Source organism: Cydia amplana, chromosome 13, assembly GCF_948474715.1.
Source record: "Cydia amplana chromosome 13, ilCydAmpl1.1, whole genome shotgun sequence".
Classification (NCBI taxonomy): Eukaryota; Metazoa; Arthropoda; class Insecta; order Lepidoptera; family Tortricidae; genus Cydia; species Cydia amplana.
In genome coordinates this window covers 3,206,384-3,222,976 of record NC_086081.1, presented here as the reverse complement: position 1 = coordinate 3,222,976, position 16,593 = coordinate 3,206,384, and the positions used below count along the sequence as shown (strand labels likewise).

At 34.6% G+C, this 16,593-nt stretch overlaps 1 protein-coding gene across 3 annotated transcripts; it reads left to right on the top strand.

The window, feature by feature from the left end:
* The first annotated feature begins 6,462 nt into the window (after positions 1-6,462).
* On the top strand, positions 6,463-15,165 carry LOC134653326 (PR domain zinc finger protein 5-like). Of its 3 annotated transcripts, none has more exons than XM_063508654.1 (6): positions 6,463-6,594; positions 6,717-7,607; positions 8,933-9,047; positions 10,250-10,829; positions 13,872-14,038; positions 14,630-15,165. In XM_063508654.1, exons 2-6 carry the CDS (start codon positions 6,728-6,730, stop codon positions 15,126-15,128), a joined length of 2,241 nt encoding a protein of 746 aa, XP_063364724.1. In that variant the 5' UTR covers positions 6,463-6,594; positions 6,717-6,727; the 3' UTR covers positions 15,129-15,165. The 3 variants fall into 3 exon arrangements, with proteins under 3 accessions (XP_063364724.1, XP_063364722.1, XP_063364723.1); XM_063508652.1 differs by having other exon boundaries at positions 8,930-9,047; XM_063508653.1 differs by having other exon boundaries at positions 6,463-7,607; positions 8,930-9,047.
* The last annotated feature ends 1,428 nt before the right edge of the window (positions 15,166-16,593 follow it).

The following is a 16,593-nucleotide window of genomic DNA, read 5'->3' as shown; positions in this document are numbered from 1 at the left end:
GTACTATGGTGTTAGCTGTGAGATTACATTTTATTCGTTGTGCAATATAAAAAATAACTATTTGTTATTAAAATCAATGGGCAATTCTTCAACTTGAAGGACATACATAAATCCTGGGAGTTAGTCGAGAACTAACACGAAGGAATAAATCATCCTGGGGGTTGGTCGTGAACCAACACGAAGGAAAGTCTGTTCGTATTTCGAACACAAATTTCGCCTGGGGGTTGGTCGTGAACCAACACGAAGGAAAGTCTGTTCGTATTTCGAACACAAATTTCGCCTGGGGGTTGGTCGTGAACCAACACGAAGGCATAAGATCGCACAACGAAACAGAGGGTCTAGATATTCATATTGCCACATTTTTCTTAGTAGGTACCCAGGGTACCATGGTTGCAATAAAGAATTACGAATTATATTATGTGTAAAATGTTTTGTTATAGAGCCGAGGGAGGCTTTCTTTTTACTTGGGTTTAGATGGCCCAACATATACTTGAATTTCAAATATCCAATTATGTTTGACATAATAAATTTTACTCACACCTAACCCATAGAACGGTATTTAAAAAATAGTATAAACCCTCAAAGTATAATAAACAGAAAACCTAATGCGCCCAGAGATCTAATGTGAATCAACAATAGAGACTATCTCACATATTCTATAATTAACAGAATAGTACATTGCTTTTATACTACCCACATAAATAATATTAATACAGGGGTAGTTATAACTTGTCTCTAAAAGTGGGAATTGCTAGGTGTACCTACATCACGTCACATTATTACTTTAAAGTTTTTTTTTCTGACATACAATTTGCAATTAAACAAATTAAAAAAAAAAATAAACGAAGTGGTGCCCTGACAGTGGTGCATACATTTTGGTGACGATGAAACTTTAACACAACCAAATGAGTACTTACATAAATATATATTTATAATATCAAGATCGCTTATTAGGCGAAGTCAGTAAATAAGTATTACTTATTGTCTGATTGAGATATTGTTTTAGAGTGAAAGAAAATGATTTATTCATTTGATTCATCCAACTATAAGGAGTACACCTAATTCAATTGAATTAGAGGAACATGAGTTTATTCATCATAATTTATCTAATAAACCCACTTAAACAATTTGTGAGTACTGAATACAAAACATTTTTTACGCCTTTTTCATCATTGATACATCAGTTCATGTCGAAGCTGACAAAGTGTCAAGCATCATTTGGAGTACCATCCATCTGAGAATAATAATAAAAGCGGTCTGTACATTCTGGCGAGTTGCACTTATGAAGATATTTCTTCACATATGTCACAGATATTTATTGTTTTAAATAATGGGTAACTAGGTAAATACCTATTCATATATATATATTCAATTTTATCAAAACATCAAAACGATTATCTTTTAAAGGATTACCCTCAGATTATGCCCTTAAAATTATAATAGAAACCGTAAAACATAAATAAATGAATGTATGGTATGGTTCAAGTTACATGTGTCGGTCGCGGTACCCCTTCAGCCATTGTCAATACCATGTTGACAATACGATGGTACCTACTATGCAATACGCTATTGCCAAGTTTAAAATGTATGTAGGTACCTACCTACATATCATAAATGTATTATCCGTAGTTGGTGTTGAGTTGGTGGGATCCATACACCACTTATACTTCTTTTGCTATCTAACTATACCACTATATGTTATTAATACAGCATATGTCATGACATCAAGATGAAATCACTAAACATAATATTTGTTTTCTAAACTCACAATACAACCACAGTAGCAATAAAGCAAATACAATATTTTTAAAGCCAAGAATATTTTATTTTATAAAAAAAAAAAAAAAAACATTACGTCTAACAGTAACAGTGATGTTCCCGACAGAGCGAATATTTGGATAAAAATAGAAAGCATAAGTTTGAGTTTTGTCGCTTAGAATTTCAGGTAAATTCTACGGATTGCTATCGTGGTTGATTGCTGTAAATAGGTGTCTAGTTCGCGCTGCGGGAATAGAAGCTGCAACACCGATATCTATGCAAAGATGGCCATTCATTCCTTGTTGTCAATAATATTATAACATGATAAACAGAGGTTCATCCCCTTTATCCTATATCTTTATTCAAATGTAAAGACTCGTCACATGGAGTTATGTACAAATGTAAGCTAATTACAAATGGTGTTTGTTGTACGCTGACTTTACCTACTCGGGTTTTAACTGGTTATTAGGTACTATGCACAATTGCACATTCAGTAGCTCGAATAGTATACATTAGGTTTATAAAATTGAATCAGAAATATACTTATTCTGGTGCCATTAATGGACCTTGGCCCTTGGATCATCTTTTATATGTAGGTATGTAATATGAGTGCAATAATAACCATTCGAGTTTGAGCAAATTATTTAGAAGATTACTACGAAAGTTGAGTAGCAGTAGTCTTATAAATGATTTTTGTTTAATATACTTTTGGTAATGCTACACATGTTATAGCGCATGATTGAACCGAAAGCATAATTATGCACGTTCATATAGGTATTTGTTATAGTTCGCGAACATGATGGATATTGAAATTTTGTTAAAATCAAAATATATATCTTCTTGGATAGATCCAGAGGACCTAACGATATTAGACACGTTATATACGCAAAAAAAAAAAAAGACTTAATAGTTGAAGTTGAGTCTTGAAACGCGCTAGGCCGCGTGAGTCTTTAGGATGTCCGTTGTGTCACAATTTTGTTCAGCAGGAGCTGCTATAAGACATCACACGGTCGACGCGGGGAACGATATCACAGCCACAGCGTATCCCGCCCTGTATGGGATGAGGTAACGCTGGGTTGTATCGTTAGTCTAAATTACGTTGTGACTCTTAGACGAGCCTGTATTTTCATATCAAGTAGTACCGCTCGGAGCCTCTAATTCCACATCGCGGACAAGGACCGCTAGTGAACTTTAAAACCTTTTTTCACAAAAGGACATTTTAAGAGTTTATAACACTTTTTCAAATAAAATAAAATTAAATGTAAAGTTGACCACAAATTGTATAAGTAGAATTCTTATCAATTACCTACCTATGTTTTATCAACTAATTGAAACGGGATTATTAAGATTTGTTCTAACATCGTAATGTGTTAAAAAAAAAAAAAAAAAAAAAACCTAGCTATACCTAATATGGACCTTTGTTGAACTTGCATCACTAAACTTCCTTTGTGCTTTTTTACAACGCTTTATGACTCAATTTGCACAGTAAACTTGTGTATAATGTACACATATTATGTCCTGAGCTTGGTGTGCAATACACAGCGTTCGATATTATAGTAATAGATAAATATTTAGATAATAACTTGGGTACTTGATTGCCTAAAAAGTTAAGAACACAACCCGTTAACACAGTTGTTTGCTAAAGCACTGATTTAATTTTGGTTTAGTTTAGTTTCTCAGGCTTCTGGATTCCTTCAGGATAGCAGTAAATAAATCAGAAAAAGTAGTATCATGGGTTTTCATAAAAAAGGATCATCAGGCCCCTATTTCACCAAGCTGACAGGTACGACAATTGTCAAAAAAAATGACAGACCTTTGTTTCACCACGCCGACATTTGTCAGTGACATATGTCGAGTGACAATTGTCAAGTGACAGGTGACAGATGACAATTTCGCAAATTGTTTTGTATAGAACTTCATATAAACATGACAGGTAGTTTAGTACAATTGTCCATCTTAAATTTAATGACAATTATTTTGTGAAACAAGGGTAATGTTTACTAGTCGACATATTTGTCAATTCTTCACAAGAGATCGTTAATTGCTTTCGATGTGCCGTGTTGTCATCACTAACATGATATTGATTGAGATCCCATCTGTGTCCCGACCCCATTTAATGCAGCGTATACCTACATTATTTGTTGACAAGGCGTCAAAGCATTATTTTTTGTTTGTTTTAAGTAATTTTTTTCTGCAAATGCAAAGTCAGTGACGTCAAAGTAGGAATCTATTCGTACTTTATATATTCCCTGTATAAGAATATCACCACTATTGCTTTCGCGGAGATTCATTTTCTAACTAACCAAAACCCTAACTTTACTGTTAGTGCCCAACTTCGCCCAAGTAAATTATTAAAAAAACAATACCTACCTAAACATACCTAATTTCGCTACCGGTCCCCAACTTCGCATTATAATTTTTTTTAATTAAGACTTATTCCAAATCCTAAATGTTGAATTACTAAACGCCTTCATAGGCAACAATTACAATTTATAATGGAATTATGATTTAATGCTAGTTAAGAAGAATTTAAAAGCGATTTAAAGCGATTTTTATTTGTACCCTAAAGGCGAATTTAGGGTACACAGTTTTGCCAACGTTTATTTTTAATGAACTGCAACAATGATAACGGGGTTTGCTAACAACGAAAACACTACAATTGTCACCCAAGCCTGACACAGCTCCGATCTCATGTCAAGAATTACCGACAAATTGACAAATATGTCGACTTATAAAAACTACTCTTGTTTCACCAAATCATTGTCATTAAATGAAAGATGGACAATTGTAACTAAATGCCTGTCATGTTTATAAGCACTTCTATACAAAAACAGTTTACGAAGTTGTCACTTGTCACCTGTCACTTGACAATTGTCACCCGACATATGTCACTGACAAATGTCGGCGTGGTGAAATTGGGGCCAGATCGTATTATTTTAACTTAAAGTTAAACGACTACTAAAATAAGTACGGTTTTAAATCATATAACTTACTTGGTGGCATATGTGGTATAGTATTTGGGACACTATGTTAAAAACATAACATCCAAAATAGATACAACAATATAAAAAAAAAAAAAAAAAGTCATTGTTCTACACGCACGGCGATTAATTTACAAACGAATGTTTTGAAATATAATAGGTATAAATTATCTCATACCAATGACACTATTTATGAGTAGCAGCCTAATATATTGCGTACACTTGGGCCAAATAAGAATTGGCGTTCCGGTTTAGCACCACGGTTAACAAATAAATTCCACCTGAATGACTCGTTATAATAAATAATAATATAAATAATAAATAAATAAATAACCTCTGTTATTAATAAAATAAACCTAGGACCTGTTTCACTATACTTTTAATAATATATTTCTAATGCCAGTGCGTTAATACGTACAGTATTTAAAAATACTGCGTTCAGTGGAATATAAACTGAAGAAAAAACAAATTCATTCGGGACGCCCCGGCGCCCAGGAGTCAGGAGGAATCTCCTAACTTAGTAAAAAAAAAAAAAAAAAAGATAAAAGAAAAAGACAAACAACACTTTTATCTTTTTTCAACCAAAACTTATATCTCTAAACATCTACATGGTTAATATATAATTATGTCTGAAAAATGAAGTGACGAAATATAATTGATGATCAAACGAACTTCTTGAAGTGAAGTTCGATCGAAATTATATGAGTCACTTCATTTGAAGATATAAGGTCCCTCCCGCCCTAGAACCCTGATATAAGTTTTGGTTTCTGCCTTCTCTAAAAATAATGAAGAGCGCCGGCCGCTGCACGCCTGTGAGCGGTAACCGGATGTGGGCGGAAGTTGTTTTGACAGTTTTAATCAAAACAGTTACTCTTAAATGTGTGCGATGCTACCTGTACAATAGGGAAACTACATGGTTAATATATAATTATATCTTCAAATGAAGTGACTCATATAATTTCGATCGAACTTCACTTCAAGAAGTTCGTTTGATCATCAATAATAACTCTTTTTTTTTTTAAATAATAACTCTTTTTTTTTTAAATAATAACTCAATTTTTTTTAAATAACAACTCTTTTTTTTAATAATAACTTTTTTTTTTAATAATCTCTTTTTGTTTTAATAATAACTTTTTTTTTTTTTTTTTTTTTTTTTTTTTTTTTTTTTTTTTTTTTTTGCTGCAGCTGTCATAGAAAAAGTAATGTATGCAACAGCTCATAATTGGTTCTTAAAATTCTCGGGTCTTTTTTTACAAAACTCGACTACGTCTCGTTTTGTAACTTCGACCCTTGAATTTTAAGAACCCTTATTATATCACTGTTGCATAAACTACTATTTTAATACATGGAAGATGATAAAAAATAACATTCATTTATTTTTATTCTTATTTTTGACGGTAGACTTTAGAATCTTTGCATTTCGATGGTAATGGTCAATTTTGTTTGACGTTTACAATTTCTAAACGAAAGTCAAATGTCAGAAGTTCATGCCAGTGCCGGTCATTACGAGTATTACGACCATAACAATACTTGTTGCATTGTAATAAGGATGCAATTCGTAAATCTAACTACAAAAAGTGTTTTGTAATGTAAGACGATGAAGTGAAATTCAAAATTACAAAAACAAATGTAGTTTTAAATTCTAAAAAAGTGTATTCAGGTGTTAGGACTGTTATTTCATTATTTTATGGCAGACAAATTAAACTGGAACTTGTGAGGATTCAAGTGGCATAATGTATTTAGGCAAAATGACGAAATACGAGGGTAGATCAGTTTTTCCTACCTTCCATTCGAAATTCGAATCCTCATCTCTTCTTCATCTACCCCTTCGAGCGAAGCACCGTCCAGACACGTGGTAAGTGAAATTTACCTGCATTTTACTATATAAATTGCAAAAATATACTTTAAAACACCTTCAATTAGGAAAATTAAGTAAATCGCGGTAGTTCACGATATGTTTTTATTCTGATTACCTAGGTTTCTGAAAGATGGACCAAGGTACCGCCACTATGAATTCGCAAGGGTACCCTGTTCTTTTGCTGCCAAAAAAGTGCACTACATTGGAAACCAATTGTGAAATCTCCGATAATGTATTTATTGAGCTGAATATTTCCTCTCCTGATACTGAAGGGAACGAAATGTGTATTTATACAGGTTTCTGCAATGTGAAGTTAATAGACAGTTATGATATGAATCTCAGTCACAAATCAAAGGAAAATGTTCCTGCTGAGTATAATGATAATGACCTAATATCTGTGCTAGTTGATGAGTCCGGAAACCAGATAGCTGATGCGTACAACCAGAGTCAAGTATGGATAGACCCCGCTAGAAGTCCATATGTGTATAATCACTATGACACAAATCAGCAAGGGCATTACTCAATCTATCACAACACTAGAACTAACCACATAACTGTTGAACAACACAACACATACATCACCCAGAATGTGTATAATTATAACAAAGAGCCTCCAACATACCCGACGGACGAATTTGAACATAAAAAGTTCAGGAAAGTTCAAGTTAGTGAATCGAGTACCCAGCAGAACACGACGGACCCTAACTTCAATTTATATGAAGAAGATGAGTTTGAGTGTGGTGTTTTTCTGTCCCAATTACCTGAGGAGATTCTACAGGATAAGGAGAATAGAGTTAGAGAGGAACAGAAATACATTGATATACCGAGTGAAAATGGAGCATTGAAGCAATTGATGTCATCGGACATTCAGTCGTCTACTAAGCAGCGGAAGACCATATTGTTTCTGGGTCACGATTCTCATTATGGTCAGACCATACAGAAGATTGCTATGAATGATCCGTATTTGGTGTGTTCGGTGAAGGAGGAGGTTAATTCACAAGTTGTGTATGGTAAGTGAATATTTTCTAACGATTTTTTAAATTAATTTTGTATTAAGCAGAAACATCTGCGAGCGATGCTACAAAATTCAATTAGTAGTATATGGAGGAAATATAGGCTGTATTGGGTAAGGTCTTGGTAGCTTAGATGGCAGAGCACTGGGCTAGCAGTCCAGTGGTCGTGGATTCAAGTCCGACCCAAGGCAGTGAATTTCCACTTTTAATTTGTTTCTAACCATTTTCAAAATGTTTTGAAAACGAATCTGCCAGAGAATGTTAGTGTTATAATTTAAGGAAACAGTGTAGAAGGCTTAATTTTTTTATTACAAGTTTTCCATTGTTGCTTTTGGACCATTTGATCTTCAAGTTTCTATTCAATTCAATTCAAAATATATCTTAAGTAGAAGGTTATAAAGTCTATATTACAAGCTGGACACACGTAGTATATAGTACCTATAGTTCGTTTTTTTAGCATTATAAAAAAAGGTAAACAATGTTGATGTGTCTTTTAATTGAAAAACATGTTTTAAAAATAAGTCACGGCAAAAATGTAACAATTATGAATCAAATACGATCATTTATATTCTTCTGCTTTCATAAGTATAAGTTACTGATTTTTAAAAAGCGTTTTTCAATTAAAAGACATTTCAAGATCGCTTACCTTCTTTCTAATGCTAAAAAAACGAACTATAGTGTGACTGCTTAAAAACAAAAATAAAATAAAAAAATCATTTGATTTGTTCCCTGTTTGTATTTTGTATATAGATGGCAGCACTCTCTCTCTCTCGATATACCGTACTCTCGTAGCGATTTGTGTAGAAGTTACAAGTACTCCTATTGTTTACCTATTGAAAGCGTAGACAAGTTAATAATGTAGACCGTCAATCTCCATATATAAAGCCGCATTGCTCGTTGTTGTCATAGATGACGTGACATTAATAAAGTCTTTGTTCCGTACAAGTTTTAACGCGCTTTTAGCTTCCTTTTAAAACTGTATCCACCTTTTTACTCACTCTCAAATCGCTCACGAGATGGCGCTACTAGTTCAAGCCTTAGCATAAATGGGTGAATCAACTTTTTCTTGTCACTCGTTGCCATGGTTACGTTCCCCTGGGTCACTCTTTAAAACCTGATGTTTAGGCATTTAAATTCTTCAAACACGCTTTTTTGTGAAACTTATAAACCCTTTCCATAGAGGGTCGTCTACCAAGCGTGTCAGAAGAAGGTGGTGGACAATGTCTTCTAACAAACTATGCTACTGTTGTCTCTTGGCTGACCGGACAGAATAACAACAAGAAATAGTTGATCCACCCAAATACATGTATAATTTTCAGAAGAGCCCGACTATAGCAACCCTGGTCAGAAGAAATACCAGTGCGACAAATGCAAGCAGATCTTCGACCAGATCATAGAGTTCAGGCAGCACATGGTTGGAGACCACATCAGCCCCAGGTAAACTTTCCATCCTAATTTTGTTGGTTTATTTTTTGGTTACGTTTTCAATACTACTAAAACTAAAACTTACATTCGTTCCTCACATCGATGCAATAGTAAAAAAAGCTTCATGTATGTTAGGATTCGTCATAAGAAATGGAAAGGTATTTCGTAGGATACAAACCAAAAAACTTCTCTATTATAGTCTAGTATGTAGTCACCTAGAGTATGGTAGTATCGTCTGGCGACCACATTATGCAACTCATTGTCTTCGGATTGAAAGATTGCAAAAAAGATTTATGTGGCACCTTGCTCGATCGGTAGGTCTTGCGAAAAGATCTTTCTCTTATAAGGATAGGTTAAAACTTTTTAAAATGTTATCTCTTGAGAACCGTAGAGATTTACTAGATTTAAAATTTCTCACTAAGCTTATAAGAAACAGTATAGATTGTCCACAACTCTTGAGTAGCTTTCGTTTCTCTGTACCTAGAAGAATACCGCGTTTTGCTATCAAACCAATGTCTCGCCCTCAGCGCCGAACTGTGTTAGGGTCAAACTCCCCAGTACCACGCTTGAGCAATTTACTCAATAGATATAGTAACAGGTTTGATGTTCACTTTGACTCTCTGACAAAAATTAGAAATTTATTCATTAGTAGTTAGTATATTTAGTTTTAATTCCATATTTAGTTATATACCTACTTAACCAGTCTACATCGTGGTTGCGCTTTGCTCCTTATTCTATAGTAATAAGGTGTTCAAATGTGGCTTTGTTGTTGAATTTGCTTTTTTAATTTTTGCATGTGGTGTTTACCAGTAATTAGTTATACATTCAGCATGTTATTTAAGTTTGTATTGATGTACTTAAGCCTCAATGTAATAACTGTTGGTGAACCTTAAAATAAAATAAAAAATAAAAATACAACCATCTATGACAGTAAAAAAACTTGTTGACATCGGTTCACATGATAAAGAATTATCCCTAAAAACCAACTTACATACTTGTCGCGCAAATTAGTTAGCCAATTTGACGATAGATGGCGATGTACACAATTACGCTTAGTATACTTCTGGCAAAGAGAATCTGCTTCTGGTCAAGTCTTTCGTGATTATAGTTATGAGAAAATTGAAAGTTTGTACGGAACTCTCGGTGTGCGAGTTGAACGAACTCGCACTTGACCGTTATTTTTATTTATTTAGCAGATTGTAATTTTTTTTCAGGACCTACGACGGCAGAACAGTCGGCGAAATCAAATTCCTCTGCACCGAATGCGGCAAAAACATCAAATCCCAAAAGAAGTTCGAGCAACACTGCATGTCGCACGGCGACCCCGAGCTAGAATGCAGCAAGTGCCACAAAGTGTTCGCCTCAAAATTCACCTTACGCGCACACAATAAGATCCATTCTCGCAAACACGGCTGCGTTTATTGCTCAAAGACTTACTCGAAACCAGACGGACTGAGGACTCATGTGGCCAAAACGCATTGTGTTTTCATGTGCGAGCATTGCGACTTTAAAAGTAACAAAAGAAACGATCTGAAAGGTCATGAGAAAGAGCATAATTTATCTGATTTCGAAACGTTAAGTGCTTCGGATGATTCTTGTGAGTCGGATATTATTCAATTGAAGTCGGATGTTACGGAGAAGTCGGATGAAGTTCATGAAGTTCATGAAGTTCATGAAGTGAACAGTGTGAAGGATGAAGATATCCGGAGGGCGGATTCTGTTATAGCTAAGGTTATGTCGAATGAGATATTTGGATCGAAGGGGAAAACCAGGCAGTACAGGAAGTGTAATAAGGTATGTATCACTACATAGTATAACACAAAGTCGCTTTCCGCTGTTTGTCTGTCCTTATGTATGATTGGATCTTTAAAACTACGCAACGGATTTGGATGCGGATTTTTTTAATAGATAGAGTGATTCAAGAGGAAGGTTTATGTATAATTTGTTAACCCGTGCAAAGCCGGGGCGGGTCGCTAGTTTATCAATAAATATACAACTACATACATAACCAGATAACCACATACCTACGTATATGTGTCTTTCCATCAGAGAAGGGTCTTTATGCTTCATGACCTTTCTATCAGAATTTCTGTTGGAATTTAATTTCTGAATTTTCCATTAGATCTCTGCAACCAAACGAATTGGTAAACATTTACGGCGTTATTCATAAACGTCTGCTAAGTTAATCAGCTGATGATCGTCGTTTGTCCCTCTCTATGGCATAAAGACAGATAGGGTCAATCGACGATCATCAACTGATTTAGTTAGCAGCCTTTTATGAATAACGCCATACATATTACAATAAATTGTTTATTTTTTACCACACGTAAAAGTTTATTCAACTCACTGATATAAAACATGTGTTTCCAATTATCGTAATATCAAAATGTGTTGACGATAAGATAAAAATAATTAACTTAAGATAAATAGTTATTTGTACAACAAGAGATCAAAGTTTGATATTTCTTCGAGTGCTTATTTTGAGTCCCGTGCAAGCGAAAGATTCTATAATAGATTTTTTTAACCTCTTAGCTCTCGCTACGCTCGTGAATCTAATTTAGAATCTTGAGCGTAGTAAGGGACTCAAAAGCGCACGAGATGTAAATAACTTTGATCTCGTGTAGTTCACAAAACTTTTCACCTCAGCAGTGAGAACATATTAGACAAGGAACCTGAAAAATGTAATCCTCCTTCATCACTTACCTATTCACGCATGCTTTCTTAAGATATGCTAACAATTAAGTTGAATTACCACAATCAAACACAAAAACAATACGTAGTAAATTTCAGTTAAATAGGTAATATATGGAAACAACGACCATCAATTGATTGACACTTCAATCGACAACTTTTTTTGTAAAAAAAAACATTGTAGGTAAGATACGGTCCGAATTGCGGATACTTACTATTTGTAAACTATAGTAGAGATTCTTAAAACTATAATTATTTATTTTACGTGATATTCTGTTTATTTTTTGAGTTCATTATTTTAATCGTACAATAAATAACGTAAAATATAGTGTTTTTATCAGTTTTTATGTAATCTTAAATTTTATTTTCATTAATTAATTATTAAGAATCCATACCTACTCGTATGTATTTTGGAACGATGCGTTCTGACGTTTTTCGGGGGTCTATTATAAACCGTCAATGTACTGTTGAATGTAGTTTGAACTTTTTTTGTCTTTCTTTTTGCTAAAGACGTGAAAGGGACAGAGATAATAGAATCCAAGTATTTCGAACTTGTATTAGACCCCGCATGTTGAAATGATATTTGAATATTAAGGTCACTTGAATGTCATTTTGTCTCACTCAGTGAGCAAAATGCGATTTTGCTCACTGTTTTTAAGTAGCAAAGTACCCTTGTTCGAGCTGCTGAGGTGAAAAATAAATATACTAACAGCAATTTTATTTGGTTGGAATAATGTTTTGAAATTGACAATAGGGATGATGACACATGTTGAATTTTATAACAAAATCTAGTAAATAGATAGCAAACGAGCAATTTATGACCATAATGTGGATATTAAAAAATTACAAAAATACAGGACCTGAAAGTTTCAAAATTCAAGTTTTTTTTTTAACTTCCAAAAACGATAAAAGTAAGGGTACCATTCGATTCCTTGCATTTCGTCCAAAAAAATATTGTATAGCAACTATATACATAAACGCAATATTTCACCGACAAAAACGCAATTTTCTTGTTTTGTCCATACTACAAGATGGGCTCCCAGAGACCTTGACGACACGTTCCCATATCGTTTTGTATAGGGCGTTTCGCGAGTGAAGTGCGACTGTCGGCCTTTGACTACAATTTCTGACTTTTGTGTTACTTTAATGCAATGGGTCCCATATAGACATTTGATCCTAAAAACAAACCCGATCGATTAATACCATAAATGAAAATTAGTCATGTAGCCTATTCCCCAGACCCACCAATCGGGACCCATAGTTTGGGAAATACTGGCTTATACTTTATTACGTTACATAGAGTTATAAATACTTAACAAATAATTATGAAGTTTAGGACAATCTTTTACAAACCGACCTTCATAGTCCCATAGTAAAATCGGGGAAAGATCCCAACGTATTAAGAACCTTCTTCCTTAACATTTTGGGTATTGGTTAATGATATACTAAAGGGTGTTTTTTTAAAGGTATACAAATTCAAAATAAAACGCGTAAAAATAAATTTTATTATCATGGTAGGTATTGGTTTTATTTAAAAGATATTTTTATGCCATTAGTTCTTTAAAATGATTTCGGGCATATGGGCGCCACGGCTGGCTCGAATGAAGCGTAATCGGGAAGTCCAATTTTCGAGCAACTGGGCCGTGTATTGGCAATAACGCGGCGAATATTGGCTTCCAAGTGGTCCAACGTCAATGGTTTATCTGTGCAAACCTGTGATTTCACATATCCCCAAAGAAAGTAATTCAGAGGTGTGAGATCACACGATTGTGGAGGCCAGTTCACAGGTCCATTACGGGAAATTATGCGCTCATCGAACGTTTCCCGCAATAAATTGATGGCGATTTTGATTTTCAAAATAAATTTGCATAATTTGCAATCGTTGTTCTGGAGTAAGTCTATTCATTGTGAAAATGGCAACACGTACTGACCACAAATATCCCGCCAACTTTTAAATTGACAATCACTAGAAACAGTGTTGCCAATTTAAAAAACACCCGTTATAACCTCTAGCCGCCCAGAGACCTATAAAAAGGTCTCCTGTTCCATTCTAATTTGAACTTTGTGTTGACAAAATAAAATTTAATTTTGCTTGGCAAGGTTTGACGTATACGCTACGTTATCTCATTTAACTATGACTTCCAGGTATGCGACGTCTGCCTAAAGATCTTCGACCGCATCGGCGACCTGAAACGCCACCTGATCGAGCACATCATTAAGAGCACCCTGGACAAGATACCCGTCAGCAGAAACGGGACCCTCAACATACAGTGCGAGGTCTGTCAGGCGGAGACCTTCACTAAAGTTGACAGGTAATCATCAAATCATCCTACCCTTCAAAAAAAGACAAATTCAAATCGTATTTTGAACTATAATGGAATAAAAGAAGGTTCAGAATTCAAAAGCCTTTGGGGAATGACTCTTCTAGTTCGCTTGTATGCCATCCTTAAATGTGGAAGTCTGGCAACTGTTCATTAGTGAAGGTTCGAGTCACAGGCCAGTAAAGGGATATAGAAATCAACCTCCACCGATAAACAGCTGCCAGATGCCAGAATCTAGTAATAAGGATAGTAAATCCAAATTCTCAAATGTGGTATGTGGTAGTAGCGCCCCCTATGCAGACTTTTGCGTAATGTTCCCTATTATGTTTAGTGGAACTGACCCTTAACGCGTTTATAATGTTACTAGCGACCCGCCCCAGCTTCGCACGGGTTAACAAATTATACATAAACCTTCCTCTTGAATCACTCTATCTATTTAAAAAAACACATCAAAATCCGTTGCGTAGTTTTAAAGATCTAAGCATACAGACAGACAGACAGGGAAGCGACTTTGTTTTATACTATGTAGTGATTAGGGATTTATTTGTGCATGATTCGCAATAAACAAGTTATTCTTTTCAGGTACAAAGCCCACCTCCGCGAGCACGCCAAACTAACCATATACAAGTGCACATTCTGCGACAAATCCTTCAGCGATTCCAGCAACTTCTCCAAACACAAGAAAATCCACGGCACGGCCTACCTCCAGTGCGACCTCTGCGGCCGCAAATTCAACTCTAAACGTATGCTAATACAGCACATGGAATACCACAACAAAAACAAACCGATCCCCTGCCAATTCTGCCACAAAACGTTTCACTTCGAATCCATGTTGAATAAACATATCAAATGCGCGCACGCGAACTCTCTTAACAAATTCAAATGCCGATTCTGCTGTAACTATTTTAAAACGCTGAAAGAAAAGTGGGACCATGAGTGGTCGATACATAATGTGAGGAAGATGATTGTTGACTGTCTGATATGTGATTCGAAGTTTAGGAAGTATACGGAATTGAAAAAGCATTGCTCTGTGGTGCATAATGTTGAGATACCACCCGCTAAAAAATTGTGGCCGAAATAGGCTGGTCCTATGAAAGAAATTGAGGTTTCTAGAGTTACAATTAACAAACATGACTCTATTACGATTGTAGGATACTATTAGGTTATTAATAAGTACAATATCTAGTTGATTAATAAGCCAAAGTATTTAAGTTAAACATCTGTCCTTCAGTATTTATTATACAATGACTTAAGTTTAATAAGGATTTAAAAAGTTAGTACTCCAGTGTAACAGGTAACTAGCGCCATCTAGGAATTAGTCCATAGAAATGCCGTTAGACTCGCTAGAGCAAAGTAATAATATCGTTCTCACTAGTGGCGCTAGCGTCGCGCGGTGGTTTCAAATCACTATGGTGTAAGATTAGTTCCGAGTTTTACCACCCGCAAAATTAGGTTTGTATTATGTTATTGTTTTTTTTGTAGGTATTTTAGAGAGATCGAGACTGAAATCATGAAGTATTGTTAAAACGGGTATTTGGTTACGTAATTTAAGAGAATATTAGCAGAATATGATTTTAAAGACTTTTTCACTTCTGTTATTCTGTGCAAGAAGGTGCACATTCTATTTAATATTTGTTTTATTTTTTGTCTCTTCATATACTTTCGTTATTTATTTGTTTAGATGGCCTAGTTTCCAAAATGTTGCCTTAGCTTTTTTTATAAGTAAATAAACTTTAATAATACCTATTTTTCATTAGTTACGATGAATTATGGTTAAGTAGATCTATTATTTAATAACCAAGATAATACGTATAAATCGTTTAAGATTAAATCTGTGGACTAAAGTATTGTTTTTGAATATATTTATTACTTGTTCAAACTTTAAAAGTTTTATTTACTTACAAAGTTGATTCTTCATAGGATACTTTTTGTTTTATATGTATTTTCATATTTTGTTTTTAATAAACGTTTTCAAATATACTGTTAATTATATTTATTATACGTACGAGTATGACATACCTACTAATTCAATTTTTAACAAGCAGAAACGTCTGCGACCGATGCTATTAATACACACATGACATACTCCTATAAGGATGACTCACGCTAGACCCGGCCGTGTCCGGGCCCGAGCTTCCTTTACCGGTCGTAATGTGTCATAGAAAAGTAAGTACCGGAAGCTCCTGCCCGATCTAACATAAGTCATCCTTTACTTATTTCCTCCTTATATTACCATTCTTACTGGAATTAATAAGAATAGTTGCAAAAATATTTAATGGTCCTTCGAAACAGTTACATTGAGTACACTGATGCACTTATGTAAATTGCATAGAGCAAACGATAGCGCCTTCTATCTTACATGCAGAGACATCTGTTTTTAAACATTATTACTAATTAATATTATTATTTATGTATTTTGTACATCAACAAATTAAAAATACGGGACAAATGCGAGTCGGACTCGCGCACGCAGGGTTCCGTACAATTACGCAAAAAAACGGCCAAAAAATCACGTTTCTTGTATGGGAGCCGTTTATTCTGTTTAT